The 20,415-nt window shown below is 37.2% G+C and overlaps 2 protein-coding genes across 3 annotated transcripts; one reads left to right on the top strand and one right to left on the bottom strand.

The window, feature by feature from the left end:
• Positions 1-2,197: 2,197 nt before the first annotated feature.
• Positions 2,198-8,163, top strand: LOC106160192 (glycine receptor subunit alphaZ1). Of its 2 annotated transcripts, none has more exons than XM_087009854.1 (9): positions 2,198-2,261; positions 2,804-2,868; positions 3,884-3,951; positions 4,305-4,534; positions 4,857-4,939; positions 5,413-5,562; positions 5,788-5,972; positions 6,265-6,468; positions 6,741-8,163. In XM_087009854.1, exons 2-9 carry the CDS (start codon positions 2,823-2,825, stop codon positions 6,870-6,872), a joined length of 1,098 nt encoding a protein of 365 aa, XP_086865980.1. In that variant the 5' UTR covers positions 2,198-2,261; positions 2,804-2,822; the 3' UTR covers positions 6,873-8,163. The 2 variants fall into 2 exon arrangements, with proteins under 2 accessions (XP_086865980.1, XP_086865979.1); XM_087009853.1 differs by lacking the exon at positions 2,198-2,261 and adding an exon at positions 2,421-2,552 and having other exon boundaries at positions 6,741-8,162.
• A 6,051-nt stretch (positions 8,164-14,214) lies between these two features.
• Positions 14,215-20,064, bottom strand: LOC147762944 (uncharacterized). Its single transcript, XM_087008966.1, has 7 exons — positions 20,040-20,064; positions 18,420-19,513; positions 17,827-18,009; positions 17,455-17,598; positions 16,690-17,153; positions 15,978-16,077; positions 14,215-15,518 (listed from the first exon to the last, which is right to left on the bottom strand). The coding sequence occupies exon 2, from the start codon at positions 19,049-19,051 to the stop codon at positions 18,605-18,607; it is 447 nt and encodes a 148-aa protein (XP_086865092.1). The 5' UTR covers positions 19,052-19,513; positions 20,040-20,064; the 3' UTR covers positions 14,215-15,518; positions 15,978-16,077; positions 16,690-17,153; positions 17,455-17,598; positions 17,827-18,009; positions 18,420-18,604.
• Between the last annotated feature and the right edge of the window lie 351 nt (positions 20,065-20,415).

The raw sequence follows: 20,415 nt of genomic DNA, 5'->3' as shown, positions 1-20,415 counted from the left end.
AATACTGAAAGACGAAATATTTTCATAATATCATATCTAAATTAACGGAGGAAATGGCTGCATGAGATTATCCATCTGTATGCGTTCTGACTAATGTGTAGTGAACATTTCGCCATGGCGTGGGTGAATTATTGACATAAATAGAATGATAGGGATTAAAAATTCCTTATTTTATTATGCGTTCAGTAGCAGGATTTCATTAAACTTCGACCGTATACTTTCAATATTTAACTGCAAAACCATAGAAGCTTTACATAAAAACTTTATCTTTAAAGTAGTTGAAGTAGCTCGCATGAAAGCTGTAGTGACCAATAGTATCAAACATATTTTACAATATAAATTAATTGTCTTTAAGAAAACATATGTAATATTTTGTAGTATACAACAACATTATGTTTCTTTAGATGCAAAGAAATTTGCTCAAAATTAACGAATTGAGAAACAGATATGGTGAAAATAAACCTCCTCCATTTTCAATTTGGGAGATTGATCAACGTCGTTTGTGAAGCCTGCAGAGGTCAGGGGCCTTCAGCATATCTTGCTTGAACTCTATCTCAGGTCGAATAAGAGTAACTGTGAATGCTTATGGAAGCACAAATACCAAAAATACCATTCATTGAACATACAGTCCGAACAACGCTATGTTCAAAATAACTGCAAAATTTCATATAAATTTGGTTGACACTTTCCATCTAACGGATTATTGGTAATCAAGATTCATAAAACCTTCCTAAGGAAAGTAATAAATCCACCAATATAAAAACAAACATCAATTGTGGTCAAAGGCCTTCCTCGGCATTTATTCTCCAATTTTCTCACTACATTGCCTCTTTGGCTGATTGAGGCCACATATCTATAGTCAGCCGGTCAAAGAGGAAATATAGTAAGGAAATCTTGAAATACTGGTTAATACCGACGAATGCTTTTGGTCGGAAAGTTTAAATTGGTGTCTATTCTTCTATTATATCGCACTGTTTGTTTTATGGACCAAAGGAAGATTTTAAAAGAAAGATTTGGGTAAATTCCATGCAATGGGATGTTCGTTATTTAACAGAATGTTCTTGGAAAAGACATTTCGTAGAAATTTGCTACGCCATACAATCCTGAGAAAATGGGGGGAATAGGATTTAAAGCGTGTGGGAGAGGGGAGCTAAGTGGAAAATTTACTAAGATTAATTGAATAAAGCGTATCTTGTACGAATGAAGGAAAATGGTCCTGATGACCGAAATCCAAATCCTTTAGGTTGAGAAATTTTGAATGTCCTTAACTTTACTGACGAGACAGCTCTGATATTAACAGTTCGAAGAATCTATTATTATTATTATTATTATTATTATTATTATTATTATTATAATTATTGACGAAAAACGAGACAGCTCTGATGTTTCTGACGAGACAGCTCTGATATTAGCTGTTGGAAGAATCTGTTATTATTATTATTATTATTATTATTATTATTATTAAAAATCTAAATTTGGAAAAAGAAAGTGTTAATTTTTCTCGATGCAGCTTTATTCAGACTGGATAGGGTTTATTTTTTATATCATCTACCAATCAACGGTAAGTGGCAGTCACGGCTTTCTTTACTGTTGAGTTGAGACGTTACACTGCATTCTTTACACTACGATGACAAATTTTGGTCATGTTTTTAATATTGAACTGCCACAGAGGGTACAATTCACAAGAGAAAAGGCATGCCTTAGCTATGTGCAGTCTGCATTTTGTCTCAACTACCACAATTGGTACCCAACTCTTCATTTTTCATATTTTCTCTCCAACATGGCCTTTTAAAGAAGAGAACGAGACATGTTGATCAGCATCAGTTGTTTAGGTACGTTTTACTTGTCGGTGTGTGTTTATTTTATTTTATTTTTATTTTGAGGAATAGAAACTTTTGTAAAAGGAGTTTGGTTATTCTATGTGAGCTGTCCCTTGCCGAAAGGCTTGTCCGGTCGTGTTATCGTGTTTTGATATATATATACTTCAGTATATATATATATATATATATATATATATATATATATATATATATATATATATATATATATATATTTACCTTATGTCCTGCTTAAACGTTTTCGAAATTAAAAGGCTTAATCCTGCAATAACAAATATACCATATTTGATACTTGGTACAAGAGCACTCTGGCACTTAATCCAAAGGCAAGTATGATTTACGGTTATGGCATGTTTGGTATTACAGGTAGCCTCAGACGAGTCTAAATGAAACATCATGCATTACTCTTATGTAGATTGCAAGGTAAGGAAACCTTTTTCCAATACATTACCTTTTGCATGGCATGGAAACCTTTATCCAATGCATTATTCTAGCAGCTGCATCTGTCAGTTCAAGCAAAACAAAAAGCGGCCATTACTCATTTCATATGGTACTATTAATACTAACATTTTGATCCGAACATCCGAACAACATTATACGTGCGTATTGCTACCGGCACCTTCATTTGTTAGTAATGTGGAATCATTACTTTGCACTGTGTTTTCTTATTGCTGTACAATGTTGTATTACTTCAATAGGGAGTAGCAATGTAAGGTAAGTTGTCAAATGGGGGTTATGTTTCTAAACATCAAAGAACCAACAAATATTTATCATATTGAAAAATAATAGCAGTGTTTTATTCTACATGTTTGCTGTCCCTGTAGTTGATTCTCTGAGTGGGTTCCGCAAGTAGTAGTAGTGTGTGTGTGTGTGTGTGTGTGTGTGTGTGTGTGTGTGTGTGTACACGGTTACAATAAACGTCCATGGCGATTATATTATAATAGTAATGTTTTTCACTACTTCAGGTCAGAGATACTATCCCAGATGATGGAGGGTTATGATAACACAATGCAACCCACGATCGATGTCGGTATGTTATTATCCTGCAACTCTTATGAAGCGACAAATGTCTCTTCAAATACTCAACGTTAGGGGCGGGGATACACATATACATGTAGGCCTACTTTTGGCTGGAGCAAAAAATAGAATGGATCCTTGCTGTTTTCACTCAGTCGTTGTGTCATATTTGAGTGAAATGGCATAAACAAGGAACCAGATTATAATTCTATAACAATGCATTCTGTGGTGGTGTTACCGAAAAATATTCAATAGACGGTCTCTTTTGCTGTATTTAAAGAGGTAAATTGATAAAAACTAGTTTAGGTCCCAACAAGAACACGAAGTCACTTTTCATATAGTACTTATGAAAGATTTGCATATATAAATGGGGGGTGTTGATCTTGCTTTTGTAGCCAATTCATATGTGTCTTGTGACAGATTGGATAGCAGCAATCTGCATAAGGCCATGAGTATATCCTTATTACATGCTTGGCTCTTCAGATTTGTGTGCCCTTTGTGTGACATAGGCAGACACAGACTTCCCAAACCCTCCTCAAACTGCCTTCACGTTGGTCTCAGACAATTTAATATAATCGATTCGCGACGCTTTTAACATGTTCATTACACAGATTATATAGAGGTAACCTTTGGGTTCCAGTGGACTTAAAGATCAGGGTAACCTTCAGAAGAACCTACTTCAAAGTCAGAATACCATTATATTGCTGCAAATTCAGCTTTAACGTGACGTTTATGCTTTATAACACTTCTGGATAGGGATGTTCCATATAGTTGCTGCCTAAGTAGTACTTTCTGGGTAAAAATCATTTACCTAAATGAACCAGGCTGATCGATTACTCGCAAAACAAGTTAATTGAACATATGGAAAAACAGTAACGAAACGACGCTGCATAGGTTATTCTTAGTTTGCCTTAACTTACTTTCCGACTTACATGAATTAAGGATGTTGGTAAAATTGAAAAAAAAAAGATATTTTCAAACATTAGAGTTACAACATTTTAAAATCATTTGTATATCCTTATCTTCAGATGAGCCCACCGTTATTGGAATGCAATTGTCCATCAACCGTATAAACTCCGTGGACGAAATTCAAATGGTAGAGTATTAATTGCTTGTTGTGTGTGTGTGTGTGTCATCCTGATTGTTCTCCATCCTACTTGAAACATTTTTCATGTGCTTCAAATAACCTGATCATATAGTAAATATCTAACTTCATTTAATCGATCTTCAATCGATATGATGGAATGCATTACCCTACAACTCTGAGTACTTTTTGAATTATTACAGCGAAAAAACAATTTTTCATTTAATATTAATTTTCAGTCTTCAATTAATATCTCATGCATTGGCTTGCTTATTGTCTTCACTCGATCGACCATATTGTCAACAATGTCTAACCTATCAAAGAAACTTATTTTTAATTTAAAATCTTTCCCTTTGTAATCCCAGGATATAACTTTGGACCTTGTCCTAGAGCGAAATTGGGAAGACCACAGGCTCAAGTTCGACGGTAGTCGGATCAACAGAACTTACATGGATATGGACCCCAGACACGCTGGGTTCATCTGGATACCGGATCTGTTTATCCGAAACGAGAAGTCGGCAGAATGGCATTCCGTAACAATACCCAACCGCATGTTACGTCTCTATGAAAATGGCTCGGTAATGTTTATTTCCAGGTTAGTTTAACATTTAATCGTTCATGCACATTATTTTATTTCATTTTGAATGAGCTCCCCGTAATTTTTTTATTTGACAATTTTTATGATAAAAAATATTACGGCTCAATCAAATTTCTGTCATAAACCAGCAATGCTTCTCCTAATCAAGAATGGTACATGGTTTCTTTTGGAACACGTGTTTCTTGTAGACTTATATCCTTGACATAATAAGAATTGTACGGGATTCTATATTCTTAAAAGCATTTTTCCCAAAACTTGCATTTCTTCTTGCCGTGCTGGTCATGTTAGTAAAATCACTTTGGCGCCCATTGTGTTTCAGAATCACTGTTACTGCAGCCTGCCCAATGGACCTATTTATGTTTCCGTTTGATACCCAGAAATGCCCACTTATTCTGCAAAGTTGTAAGTTCCCCTTGGGATATCTCGGTCGATTTCGTAACTCAGACTGAATTGATATGCGAAATAAACTGATGTTGTAGCGGTGCTGTAAGTTGCTATCTTGGAGGAGAGCTTTTTCTCTGTAGGCCGACAATTCGCGACGGTGTTTTGCAATCAAATAATTCTAAATTTACTGGCAAACATTGTATTATTCTATTAAATTGAGCCAAACATAAATGCAATGACAGTATATTCTGCATTTCCTTAATAAGTAATTGTTGAGAATTGTAACTCACTCTTCACAGCTACATTTGTGTAGACTTAGTTTCAGGGTGACTCTCAACCCGACTATTTCATATTCAATATTTCAGCTATGAAACTAGATATTTTACTTTTAAGTACCATTTACGGTTACGAATAAATAATTGAAATACATCCGTCTTGGTGCTAAAACAAGACTATTTTGTTCAAAAGATAATGCCTGGTCTATTATTCAGATGCATTCACGGATGAGGAAATGCAGTATGAGTGGACAGAGGAACAGCTTGATGACAGGCGTCACGTAAAACTGTCACACTTTGACATTACGGATGTCAAGTTTACAAAATGTGCGACAAATTTAAGGGGAAATGAATACTTTAATGAGGGTACATATCTGTCATATCAATTAGAAAAGAACATATCAGAACGTTTCATATAATTATTGTCTGAGAGTAAAAATGGATTTCTATATTATTTTAAAATGTACCAGTAGGCTTTATTAGCCAACATCTGAAACGTAATTCTAGTATATGTGTAAAATGATATTGCTCGAACACACAAGTATATTGATCATATTTTTATTTTCTTCTTATGCTTTATTCCATGACCAGGCCGTCGCCCGTGTCTCCAAGCAGAATTTGTCTTGCAGAGGGACGTGGGCTACTACGTCCTAGAGGTGTACATACCTAGTATGGTCCTGGTCAGTATGTCTTGGATAGCTTTCTGGATCAGCAAGAACTCTCCCCCGGCCAGAGTGACCATAGGCTTGACCTCGGTGCTGACCATGGCGACAATGGTCTGTTTCGCTTGGGCACATTTTTTCGCAATAGTATTTTGAGTTTATATTTTATGCACTCTCTCTCTCTCTCTCTCTCTCTCTCTCTCTCTCTCTCTCTCTCTGAAAGTGTGTTTTTTTTATCTCATTTTCTATTATGATTTGTGCAAAGGTTAAACGCGCTCATCAACACAAGAGTGGGAGTGCAAAAAAAGAAAGATATGCTTTTCGTGTCGCAACTTATGCTTTTCTTTAAATATGCCCACGGGTTTTATTTTCTATAATAATATTTTCTCATGCCGTTTATTTAAAGATGGCCAGCTTAAACTCCCATCTTCCTAAGTCGTCCATGCTGAAGGCCATAGACGTGTGGCTGAATGGTTGCCTGACCTTCGTTTTCTCAGCATTCCTGGAGTATGCTTTGGTCAGCGTCCAGATAGCGAGTACCGAGAAAAGAAAAATTGACAAGATTGAGACAGAAGAAAGTGAATGTAGACACAGTTATGAGGAACACCAAGTGAGTTGAACTTTAACGACTGTAGACACACTGATAACATTGTGAAAAGAATGAGCTTTAAAGCAATTTAATACAGTTAAGAAATAAAGTACATCTAAATTATATTCAGAAAAAAGTAAGTCCCACACAGAGTTAATAGTCTCCTATCATGAAGAAATGTGGGGAATTACGCAGGCTTTTTATATTTCATTTACAAATTTACAAAAACTAGAAGCTAGAATGAACGAAAGTATCTATAAATATTAAAGGCTTCTTTGTCCGTTCATTTGTAGGTCACAAGAAGGGCGATGCTTCCTCACGATGTTGAAAAGATTTCCCGAGTGATATTTCCAGTTGCGTTTGGTCTCTTCAACTTGATGTATTGGGTCTACTATATGGTGATAGCGCCCGCAAACCGTGGGTGAGGTTTGAATACTTTACCACTGCTAACAAGCAGATGATCTAGAGACATCGCAGTGCTTTCAAGTGCTCAATCTTTATCAAGACACACCACACCTTCATAGACTTCATACTCATGGTCCAGAACGTCTACTATTTGCTATAGAAGTACACCTTCGACCCCTACCTCATGGGCAGCGGGATTTCAAGTCAAAATTGACCTTGTTTACCCATCAGTTGACATCCTCAGCCCGGCAAATGTCCACTTTGCATTTATATTCGCTATCCACTCAGCATTCACAGTGAAGGAGACAAGACTCTGACCAGAAGATTATTTTAATTATTTAAATTATTCTTTAACATTTACCCTTACAATTTCAACTTGATTCGGTAACGCTCAAAACAGTGGAAAAAGAGTCCCCGAACTTACCATCGTATTCAGGGGCCATCTCAAAAGTCTGCATAATTTTTAGTTTTAGAAAATCAAAATTCTGAAACTAATGACTAAAAGTACCTGACGATCAAAACTGAATTCCGCTGAAAAGGCATAAATATGCAAATTACCTTCCGAGTATGGTAGAGGTTGTTAGGCATAGCCTTGCACACATCAACATTGTATATAAGACTGGGTGTTTGGATTGATATTGTACAGCTATATAATAGGATCGCCCGAGCTGTCGATTTCAATGTACGTGTTTGTCACACCCAAGACATTTTTCATGTTAGTATAACGTGGTTCAGTTGCAACGCTGCTCACCCAGATGTAGTGGTAGTTAATAATGCTAGGAATCTCTAGTAACGGCACTTCAGAAATAAATACATTCTTTTTACAATTATGATTTAATTATTTACATTTGGTTCAAATAAAAGAAGTTATCGCGGGGCGGGACAGGGGTAAAATTTCCCATGGGAGAGAAGTGTGCCGTGCATTAATAACAAGTTTTGATAACAGCTTAAATGCTAGAGAAGAGAATACGTGCAGAGTACATTTCCAACTGACATGGTAATACAAAATATATCTGACAGCAAATTTATCGTATACACAATTCCTAATTCATCAATCGACTGAAAACTGTGTGAAATGCGTCTCTATGCTCAATGAAGTTGCTAATGTACATTGTGCGTTACCACGCATTATAAGCTTACATCAGTCATAGAATTATTTCAATAAACGGGTTCCATAGAGACCGGGACTCTCGGGACCCGCAAACTATATTTTACAGCTTTGATGAAAAAAATAACAAGGCAGCAAAGCTGTCAAATGTACAGACACAAAACAGAAAATAAAGATGCAAAATAGGTCATTTTGTCAATTTTGATTCAATAATAAATAATGCTTATAATAGCACAGTCAGTTAACACTGAATTTTAATCATGCACAACAGGTAACATGCTCAATAACAGGAGCAGATCCAGAGATATTTTCTGACAGTATTCCAAAGTATCTTTGTTGATCCATCCTCCACTTTTGATGGTCTTCCAACAGAAAAAAATTGATACCAGTCATTGTAAACTTAAATATCTGACCGTCATCTGAAAGACCCAGAAGACGGCCTCAATCCACCCCTGCAATAAGATTACAGTTTCTGGACCATGAGAATTCAAATTCAGATAATGAAAATCCCAATATTTGAAAAATGTTGACAGTGCATAAAATAATATTACATAATGTTTAAAGACATAAAAACCTATGCAACTGCTTATTAAATGTGGAAATATAGAGAATCTAAAGAGCTTCAGGTGGATGGGAGTTGAAAATGCCAGTGTTTAGGAAAAAAAATTAAAAAGAAAACACACAAAAAAAACAATAAAAAAATTCCAATAAAGCTGCTATTCAAACTTTTAATCTTGCTGTATTACATGATATGAATAACCCCAATGTGTTTGAGGATAATAAGGCGCTGTTATTCATCTATAGCATTAATGTTAGCATTACACAAATTTTTTCTTTTGTAAACTTATTTGCAATATTAAACAACATTTACCTGCATAATTATCACCAATTCCTAAATATGTGACCCAGTTAAGAGAGCTTAACCTATAGAAAATACAGAAAATGTGCAGAGCCTTAGGCGGATGAGAGTTAAAAGTCACAAATTATAAAGGAAAACATAACAAAACCAGAAAAGCACTCCGAGAGTGCAGACCTCTGCCAAGGCAGCAACTGTTGATTATTATTGATTATTGTCCTCTTTGGCCCACTTCTGACAGTTCCTGAAAATTTCAGCAAAATCGTTCCATAACTTTTTGAGTTATGTTGATGACAGACAAACAGGGGTGAAAATATAACCTCCTTGGCAGAGGTAAATATAATTCCAATGAAGCTGCTATTCAAACTTTTAATCTTTGAGTTTGATATATATATATATATAAACTTATTTGCAATATTAAACAAAATTTACCTGCATAATTATCACTGCTTCCTTATCATAAATCTAGCAGAGAGCTTAACCTTTGGGAGTTTACAGGGAAATATCAACAAGTGTGCTTTATGTTATCTCATTTTATGGCCTATAAATTAAGCAAATCACTTTATAACTCTGAAATTATCTAAGTGATATCCAAGGGAAATTTACAGACTGACCCTCTCAAAGGTCTTTCAGGCCCATAAGTCACATCTTAAGAAAAGCACAAAACAATAATGTACAAAATAGGAGACTACCAATTCTGATGCAATAATACATTATGTTTAACTGCACAGTCAATATCAAATTTTAATTATGCAGAACAGGTAACACGGACGAAAGTAAAAGCATAAGGCTTCAGGCCCATCAGAGTTCAAGTTTATACTTTGAAAGTGCCAGAATGAGAAAAATGAAAATTTCACACAAAATTGCATAAATTCAATAATAAATGATAACCCAATTGAGCTGGCTTTCTAATTTGAACTGCATGCCAATCCTAAAAATCATACTTGTAAGTTAAACATAATAATAAGTAACACAGTTTTATTTCATTAAGTTTGCAGAAGCAGAAGCAGAAGATGTAACATTACATAATAAATTATATAATAATTAGCACCAATTTTTGATTATTGACAATAAATAGCATGGACATGTAGAAAATTTGATTACCATTCGACTTCATGTCCATGGGAGCTCCGAGTCCCACAATGAATATGCCAAAAAGATAACGAATATTTCACTAAAATGTATAACTTTCAGAAAAAGAAGCCAATTAAACTGCTTTTCCAACTCAGGCTGCATTTTAGCCCTGTGTTTCTTTTTTGAAAGTTTGACAATCATAAGTAACATGGTTTTCCCATAATGGTCATCATGGCAGCAGCACCAAAAATTGTGTTTTCTTCTATTTTGATGCAACATTACATAATGCTTAACGGCATAATGACCATCAATTTTTAATAATAAAATATATGTGTCATGGATTTTCAGAAAATGTGACTAGCATGGGTCTTCAAGCCAGTGGAGGTTCTAAGTCGCACCTTGAAAATGCCAATATGTGAAAAATTAAATTTTTACAAAAAACTGTTAAATTGCCAGAAAAAATTACCAAACAGACTGCATTGCCTACTGAAGCTGTATTTTAGTCCCATGTTTCTTTCCTGTTAGTTTGAGAACAGTAAGTGACATGATTTCCCTTAAATGGTCATCATAGGAGCAGTGCACAAAATAGGGGTTTCTTCAAATTTTGATGTAACATTACTTAATGTTTAACAGCATAATGACCATCAAATTTTATTAATAGAATATTAGTCACATGGACATTTAGAAAACGTGACAAGCAAAGGTCTTCAGGATCATGGAACTTCAAAGTCACACCTTGAAAATGCCAACATGTGAAAAATTAAATTTTCACAAAAAACTGTTTAACTGCCAGAAAAAATTACCAAACAGACTGCATTGCCTACTGAAGCTGTATTTTAGTCCCATGTTTCTTTCCTGTAAGTTTGAGACCAGTGAGTGATATAATTTTCTTTAAATGATCATCATGGGAATAGTGCCCAAAATAGGTGTTTCTTCAAATTTTGATGCAATATTACATAATGTTTAACAGCATAATGACCATCAATTTTACATAATAAATTATTAGTATCATGGATATTCAGAAAATGTGACTAGCAAAGGTCTTCAGGATCATGGAACTTCAAGTCACATCTTGAAAATGCCAAAATGTAAACAAGACAGCACTTTTCTGAAATAGGTTTATTTCAATTTTTAACACTTTTTTAACATAAAACAAAATGAACATTTTACTGCCATTTTTATATGACCAACTAAGAAAATTGATGAGATGGGAAATATATCAATAGAACAGTGTTAAATATCCAATTTCCTCCATTCTAAGATTCTGAACATAGTGGATGATTGAATCTGACAAACTGCAATGATATGAGTTTATTTCCATTTTTGACACTTCATTACACAATACACGATAACAAATTTACCATCATTTTTACATAATCAACTGACAATGTTGTAAAGATGCAGGAAATGTCAAACAAACACTTTTACGTATCTTATTAGTTCAAAAATGAGACTATTAACATGCCTAAGAATTGAATCTGAGGAAATGTGAAAAAAAGCATAACTTCTAAAATAATGGCCCGATTATGCTGATTTTCATACTCAACCTATGTTTTAGTAAGATTGACCACTCCTGTGAGTACAATGACAATTGGCATATCTGTTTTTCTTATATTGTGTTATCGGTGTTGCATATAGGCCCTATATGCTGAAAAAAAAAATAAAAAAACAGCATAACTTACAAAAAAGTGGCTCTATCATGCTGATTTTCGAACTTGACCTGCCTATTATAAATACTCATCAGTTCTGTAAGTTTCAAACCAAAAGGTAAAACCATTTTCCACTTATCGTGTATACAGTGTTGCACATATGCTGGAAAAAAGTGGGAAAAAAAGCATAACTTCCCTAAAAATGACCCAATCATGCTGATTTTCGAACTTGACCGGCGTATTATGAATATTCATCAGTTCTGTAACTTTCAAGCCAAAAGGTAAAACGGTTTTTCACTTATCGTATGTACGGTGTTGCATATATGCTGAAAAAATTGAAAAAACAGCATAGGCTAACTTCCCTAAAAATGACCCGATCATGCTGATTTTCGAACTTGACCGGCGTATTATGAATATTCATCAGTTCTGTAACTTTTAAGCCAAAAGGTAAAACAGTTTTTCACTTAGGGCCTATCGTGTTTACGGTTAAAGTGCACGCCAACGGCGACGGCGACGGCGACAGCGACGGCGACGACAGACGCAGATGATGGCAATATGTACAGACACATCTGTGTCTGTACATAAACATTAATCCTTGCTGGTCCAGGGCTGAGGCATATATTAGTACACGTTGGCGGATTTAGAGGGGGGTTCAGGGAGGGGGGTCCTGACCCCCCCTTCGTTTTCTGAAAAATCATTTTAAGAAGTCACTCAGGTAGTTAGCGATGTTCCACATAGTGTTGATTTTACTAACGTTCATAAAAAAGTCCAATATAATCAGTATTTCATTTCTACCATCTAAAAAGCCGACCCATGTTTAGGAGAATTTAAATCTGTGTGAGGTGAATAGTGAGTACAGATAAATGTACTATTCTACAACTCCAACACCGAGACAGCGCCGATGGTACAGTGGGTAAAGGCGTCTTTGGTGTTGAAGCTGCACTTTTTTATACACGCGTATTTGAAATATTTTCATTTCAACACAATGAGTACAGGCAAGGAGTTATAACAGAAGGAGATTACACGCAAGCCTCTCTATTGTCCGATGTCTGTTACGGTGGGCGGAGCTAGCTACGGGGGGCCTCCTGTCTCAAGGTTTCGTCTGGGTCGCTCTCCTCCGCTTGGAGATTGATTTTATATGCGTTATTTCGCGTTAGAATTCGAGATCAGTAGTGTCAAAGCGACGCTGTATGCTGACGATTTTATTCACAGGTAGTTATTTGGACGATGTGCTGGGAGGGAACGATGTCATAGAAAGCGATTATAAGGTGGTGACTGTTATAACTCCTTGGTATTACATGGGGCGAGCATGGGCAAGTAATGGAATCGAGACGCTTGCGCTCGGTCGCAATGCGCGCTGCTTTCGAGTTACGGGGCCCGGTGTCACGTAAAGAAATCGTCGTCGTGCATAAACCGTTCTGACGGATTATTCACGCGGGGGTAGCAGTCTGTTGACTTACAGTACGTAGCTGCACATGCATTTCCAACATTTCCCCGTAGAGAAAGTTGTAGTATTATCAAACACACAATTTCTTTTTAATGAAAATGACTTTACTCTGAATTGAAAGAACATTGTAGCGTGAAAACATTTATAGGCTAATACGAGTCTTAGATATACCACGTTTTTCACACAGAGCAAAACAGTTTAGTCACGATCAAAAGCTCACTTCCAACATTCCCCCGTATACTGTAGTAATAAGATTATCAAATACATACTCTCTCATGACGAAAACCACTGAATTATGAATAGAAAGATCATAGTTTGAACAGTGCAAACATAGCGCCTACTTAGGACGACATCGTCATACCGGAAGTTACTTCTTTCAATCTACCCTCAATGCGCATGTGCAGAACGGTTTCGTCACGGCACGGGTCTATCACGCCACACCGGGAGAGCAAAGTAACGCAGCACCACAGCTTTGTATCCAAAAACCAAAATTCAACTCATTACCTGGACATCGGCTAGTTTTATGGAAGCAATTGGAGTGACAGAAATAGTGACGAGATTGTAAAAGTTTAAGTGAGAGGCGAAAGAGGATAATTTCTACTAATGATTAAACGAGCATACATGCGAGTCCATTTAAATTTATTTGCAAGTCTCGCTTTTTTTTTAGCGATCTGTACACGACCACTTTTTTTACAAAAAAAAAAAAAGAGAGAAAATTATAGATTATTTTTTATTCAACTATTATGTACAATTTTGAATATTTACAGTTGATTTAAAAAGGACTAATAATCAGTAATGAACTACGTAAACGCAATGAATTAATACATAGCAGTATTATCAAAAGTTCTAAGATTTTCCATCGTCTTCATCTAGCGTCGGAACGCACACAGTCCGATAATGCAGGTCTTGTGGTCGGAAACTGGTACCAGATGCTCTCGGGCCGTGGGGAAAAACCCGTCTAAACCCTTCGTGGGGAATGCCGGGAAAGTGCCCACGCCCGGATAATTCGGCCCTTATAACATGACGAAATCCGTTTCTATTGGCACGGCGCTGCGTACAGTTCAAGAATCGTCCCGTTTTAGACAGCATTTTGAGATGGAATAACCTTTGTCTTGACTAACTATTCTCTATATATACTATACACGAGGTGAAGCATAAAAACTTATTAAAGTAATTCTTACAGAAAAAGGCACTGAAGCCAATAAAAAACTAACAAGAGACATAACAATTAAACAGAATCATTTTGACTTTATCTTGGAGAATTAAAACCATAAATAAAGTTAATCATTTTACAACTGCAAGCATCTTTCAAAACTTGATTATAGTTCTCTTTATGATAAAATGCAAACAGATTCAAGTAATATGATTATAACTCGGGAATATCAATGATTTCAACTAAACTTTGATATATAATTCGACTTAAAATACCAGGTTTCTAAAATGTAACTTTGCACTGAAATCGCAACTACCTGCATGATACAAGTACAGAATAAAGCAAGCTTGCTTCAAAATATTTCGGATCTCACATTACACTGTATGACCGCCCATGTAAATTTCAATCTGAATTTTTTTGATCCGGAGAAAAGGTGCATATGTGATGAAGTGGATGTATTTGTCAACTATAACACTTGAGAAAATCTGAATATTAGTAATGTGATCTCTTTCTTGAGAGATGACAGCATCTCTCAAGAAGAGCAGACTGTACAAAAAATATAATGAAATATTTTCTCACACGTAAAATATTTCATTACAGATTTTGCACAATCTACCAATGTAAAATCTCTTCATGTAAAAGCGTTTACATGAAGTCAGATTTTACAAAGATGTGAGGGTTTGTTAGTAAGGTTAGTGTGCAGGTTAAGACCTTTTCAAATGCCATACTGACAAACAACTCCACATCATCAAAAGCACAAATTTGAAAAATGACCATCTCAGATTGAAACGAAACACAGACGACCACAAGTGGTGGGAATGTTTTTGTGAGCAAAAAACTATCTGCATTCAGAATGTGGATAAAGCAACTCTATATTCAAATTTATTAATATAATAATTATAGCAACTGTAGAAGTAGACTTTTCCTACAGAAGCACACATCTTATTCAATTGATCTTGTATGGAATGAAGAATTATCTTGAACCTCAGTTTTCTCTTCTGTTATTGAAATAAAATGGTTCACTGCATAAGGCATAAAATACAAATGAAATTTGATGCAATTTCACCTTGACATGTTTGTGACCCATGAACCCCAAATATTCTCAGCATCCAAAAGACTGATACATTATTAGACTGTATTCCCACTACATTCAGTACTGTATATTGCCTTCATTACCATTCCACATTCTTTATATTTGTTTGCAGAACAAGCCGTGTCCTTCAACACCAAAACTCGTGGGATGTCCGAGCATCCATGAAAGTGTCCACAGGGCTCCTTGCTAACGCTGTACAGTGTTCAACATCTTGGACATTTGGTCTTGGGTCGACGTTATCTGACACCATGCAGGCGTAATTATTGGCAAACTCCCAATTCGTAGCCTACAAATGAAATCCAACTTTTACTCAAAAGTATGAAAAGCTATATCGAAACTGCAACAAAGAAAGTACATCACTGGTATTTACACACCGTTAACATTAATGAAAAGCTTGGTTCTTAAAATGATCAGAGCGTTATTTCCAAATGTACAGTGAAATATGCTTCCTTTATTGAAATATATATATTAACTTTTTAGAGTAAGAAGACAGCAGTCTTCAAAAAATAAATTATTTCAAACATTTGACAAAAAAGTAAGAAAAGATGTTGCTATATTGAATATTGTAATGTTAGCCTACATGTTAAATTGTTGACTGTCTGTGCTACTTCTAATTCTACTGTTTGTTTACATAGGATATAGTTTTTGATCACTGTCAATAATAAGAAACGCCATAATACACCAATAATAATACTTAAAAAATTCAGAACCACTTTTCTTAAGTTGTTGATCCCCAATAACTTACAAAGTTATCTGTATAAAGATCCCTCAATCCTGAAGAAGTGTTTCATCTGGAGGTTTGGTAGTTGCAATCTTCATTTTTAGAATCCACCACTTTTGGTAGCCTGCAAATTTAAATTATTACTTCAAAATGTAATAAAAGTCAACCATTTGTATATGAAATGTGTTTTTAAAGTTTCGGCAGTTTGATGGGAAATAAATATCAAAAGCACTTTTGTCACAAACTTGTAAAAAACATTCAAGCGAAATATTTTGACATGCCACTGGCGACCTTCAGACTTAATGTCACAATGGGGTATTGCACAAATTAGTTTTAACGAAGGAAAAGGAACACTAACAGCATTTAAACGACTCTACTCAAAGACAAGTTTAAGTAAAGCCTGAACAATCTATATCCAGCGGGAGGAGTGTACTAGTATTCCATCAAGTGTTTAATTTGTGAAGGATTTATATGGGAGAGACAAAGAGAAAGTTGAACGTTAGAGTTAAAGAACACGGGAAGGAATAAGAAAGGGTACCCGAAGAGGGAAAAATACACTACAGCCCAAGGTAGCCTTCTGCTACAACGAACCATCACAAAAAAACATTGATTGGGAGAGTGCCAAGATTCTACAAAAAGAAAGTGACTGGAGAACAAGAGGCGTAAAGGGAGGCATATAAACCAGGAAAATGCCTAACAATCTGAACAATATAGAGAGATGGAAATAAATACTCACTTCTACGGTGGCCTTTTATTACCACAACCACAGCACTGGAGGTGGGGGTGGTAGCTGCTAGTATACAATTTCTGGACCAGTGACAACGTCCCGGAGTCACATTGGTGGTGGGTGTTGGGGGCGGTAGCTCCAAGTAATCTGGACCAGTAACCACGCCCTGGAGTCACATTGGTGGTGGTGGGTGGTGGGGGCGGTAGCTCCAAGTAATCTGGACCACTGACCACGCCTCGGAGTCACATTGTTGGTGGTGGGTGGTGGGGGCGGTAGCTCCAAGTAACCTGGACCACTGACCACGCCTCGGAGTCACATTGTTGGTGGTGGGTGGTGGGGGCGGTAGCTCCAAGTAATCTGGACCAGTGACCACGCCCCGGAGTCACATTGGTGGTGGTGGGTGGTGGGGGCGGTAGCTCCAAGTAATCTGGACCATTGACAACGTGCTGCAGAATATCGAGACTGTTGAGGATCTGAAAGTTGACGAATGGCATGTCAAAATATTTTGTATGAATGATAAGGTTTTTCCACATCTGTGACAAATTAAAAGAGCTTTTTACCTGTGAAAAATGAGCACTGAATTTGCTAGAGTAAATTGTAAATAGAAAACAAATGCCTGCACCGAGTGACAGGTTCCAAACATTCTTAAAACAATTGTCTAAGACCTTGCACAAAATGCTCAGTTTGTTGGAGTTGCACTGATAAAAGATTTGTATTATCTATACAATGAATGACAATCTAGTTCATTTACCCTTATCCTGTCCCATAACTTACCTTGAATGCTCTCTAATCACAACTATTGAAGGGCTCTTGAAACACTATGATATAGCTGACATGGCTTTCTCCATTTTAGCCTTGTTAACCTTGTTAAAATGGACCGTCATCAGGACAGGCGCTCGCCAATGCTATCTGCCTCAACTACAAAATAAAAAAATTATAAGTCAAAAGTTTCCCTCTTTACTTCTCCCACCCAAATCCAATCTACTAACCATAAATATCTTAATCCTAGGAGTGGGTCATGGGTAAAAGACATTGCCTTCTGAATGTGAGCTGTCAAATTAATGTGGCTAACGGTTTTTAGTTTTTCAAAGTATGAAAAATCACTTAAGTGTTTTGTTTTCCCCAAAAAACATGAGTGATATGTACCTTTTAAGGCTTGATAGGTTTCCATCTCTGTGAAACGCCATATGCTTCTGATGCTCCCCCATGCAGCACCCTAACATACAGACCATGGCAGGACTCGACCATGCACCAAGGATTGAATGTGACCCTCTTCTTGCACCTCTTTCAAAAAAGCGGGACTTTATCAGGAATTGCCCTAATTGAGTTCTGTAAATAGAAAGGAAAATTTGATTAGTTTTCAAAAATTGTATATCAAAAGCAGTCTGCAGCCAGAAAAATTGTTGGAATCGGTAGATTTCCAGAAAGTGTCAATTTGGTGACATGGCTGTTGGATTTTTTCTATAAGTATGAAAAAGAGCTTTTGATTTATTTTAAATGTAACTGTTACATCATGATTCGAGAAAAATGTCAAGGTCTTGTTAATACAAATATTAATGCAATCCAGTCTAGTCCTATTGAACTTTGTATTCGAACCAGTGAATCAAGATTCAGACATCTATATCTAGTTTTTAGGAAAGAAGGTGGACTGAATGGCCAGTAGGGTGAAAAGTTTATGGCACAGACTGCTGCTGAAAAATTAATTTTAGTGTATTGTTCTCGCCAGTAACACGGGTTACCTTGCAGGTTTTTCTGCCTCAGTGAAACACCATATGCTTCAAACGCTTCTCCAATGCAGCCTCTTCAACAGACCGGGGCAGGACTCACTGGCACCAAGGATTGAGGGATGTATCGGAAGTGTGCACGTGGCCCTCTTCTCCTTGCAGTTGCCATGAAACGTTGGACAGGACTCGCTGGACGCTTCCTAGTGCAGCCACCTCGAAGACAGACCATGGCAGGACTCGCTGGACGCTTCCCCAGTGCAGCCACCTCGTAGACGGACCATGGCAGGACTCGCTGGACGCTTCCCCAGTGCAGCCACCTCGTAGACGGACCATGGCAGGACTCGCTGGACGCTTCCCCAGTGCAGCCACCTCGTAGACGGACCATGGCAGGACTCGCTGGACGCTTCCCAAGTGCAGCCACCTCGTAGACGGACCATGGCAGGACTCGCTGGACGCTTCCCAAGTGCAGCCACCTCGCAGATAGACCATGGCAGGACTCGCTGGACGCTTCCCCAGTGCAGCCACCTCGCAGATAGACCATGGCACGACTCGCCGGACGCTTCCTTAATGCAGCCACCTCGTAGACAGGCCATGACAGGACTCGCTGGACGCTTCCCCAGTGCAGCCACATCAAAGAGACAGACCATGGCAGGACTCGCTGGCACCAAGGAATGGTCAAAGTAGCTTAAGTGTAGATGTGGGACGTCTCCTTGCAGTTGTGTTCTGTCAACAGAAAGAAAAATGAATTAATGACTTTTCATACTATGTCAGCACTCTGCAGTCAGGCTTACCTTTAAGTGGTTTCCATCTCATTGAAACACCATATGACAAGACTCGCTGGACGCTTCCCTGTGCAGCCACCTCGTAGACAGACCATGGCAGGACTCGCTGGACGCTTCCTCAGTGCAGCCACCTCGTAGACAGACCATGGCAGGACTCGCTGGACGCTTCCCCAGTGAAGCCACCTCGTAGAGAGACCATGGCAGGACTCGCTGGCTCCAAGGGATGGTCGAAGTAGCTTAAGTGTAGATGTGGGGTGTCTCCTTGCAGTTGTGTCCTGTAAACAGAAATAAAAACGAGATTAGATTTCTTTCATTTCTCAAACCCCCCTTCCAAAAGAAAAAAGATTACATACCTTAAGGAGTGTAGTCGAAGTCCCACAAGTGGCGCCCATCACTTCTATGTCCTGTAAACAGAATTAAAAACGAGATTAGATTTCTTTCATTTCTCAAACTCCCCTTCCAAAAAGAAAAAAAGATTACATACCTTAAGGAGTGTAGTCGAAGTCCCACAGGTGGCGCCCATCATCTTCTATGTCCTGTAAACAGAAATAAAAACGAGATTAGATTTCTTTCATTTCTCAAACTCCCCTTCCAAAAAGAAAAAAGATTACATACCTTAAGGAGTGTAGTCGAAGTCCCACAGGTGGCGCCCATCATCTTCTATGTCCTGTAAACAGAAATAAAAACGAGATTAGATTTCTTTCACTTCTCAAACTCCCCTTCCAAAAAGAAAAAAAAAGATTACATACCTTAAGGAGTGTAGTCGAAGTCCCACAGGTGGCGCCCATCATCTTCTATGTCCTGTAAACAGAAATAAAAACGAGATTAGATTTCTTTCATTTCTCAAACTCACCTTCCAAAAAGAAAAAAGATTACATACCTTAAGGAGTGGGTCGAAGTCCCACAGGTGGCGCCCATCATCTTCTATGTCCTGTAAACAGAAATAAAAACGAGATTAGATTTCTTTCATTTCTCAAACTCCCCTTCCAAAAAGAAAAAAAAGATTACATACCTTAAGGAGTGTAGTCGAAGTCCCACAGGTGGCGCCCATCATCTTCTATGTCCTGTAAACAGAAATAAAAACGAGATTAGATTTCTTTCATTTCTCAAACTCCCCTTCCAAAAAGAAAAAAAGATTACATACCTTAAGGAGTGTAGTCGAAGTCCCACAGGTGGCGCCCATCATCTTCTATGTCCTGTAAACAGAAATAAAAACGAGATTAGATTTC

Source organism: Lingula anatina, chromosome 3, assembly GCF_051362555.1.
Source record: "Lingula anatina isolate TDL-2025a chromosome 3, LinAna3.0, whole genome shotgun sequence".
NCBI lineage: Eukaryota > Metazoa > Brachiopoda > Lingulata > Lingulida > Lingulidae > Lingula > Lingula anatina.
Note: the sequence above shows the minus strand (reverse complement) of the source record. Positions and strands in the feature narration are given on the sequence as shown.

Excerpts from the sequence above, each read along its gene's own strand:
- LOC106160192 (XM_087009853.1), top strand. The coding sequence starts at position 2,473 with ATGTGGAATCATTACTTTGCACTGTGTTTTCTTATTGCTGTACAATGT. Across the intron at positions 2,553-2,803 it reads ATAGGGAGTAGCAATGTAAG|GTCAGAGATACTATCCCAGA; the intron begins GTAAGTTGTCAA and ends TCACTACTTCAG. Across the intron at positions 2,869-3,883 it reads GCAACCCACGATCGATGTCG|ATGAGCCCACCGTTATTGGA; the intron begins GTATGTTATTAT and ends CCTTATCTTCAG.
- LOC147762944 (XM_087008966.1), bottom strand. The coding sequence starts at position 19,051 with ATGGTCTGTCTCTTTGATGTGGCTGCACTGGGGAAGCGTCCAGCGAGT.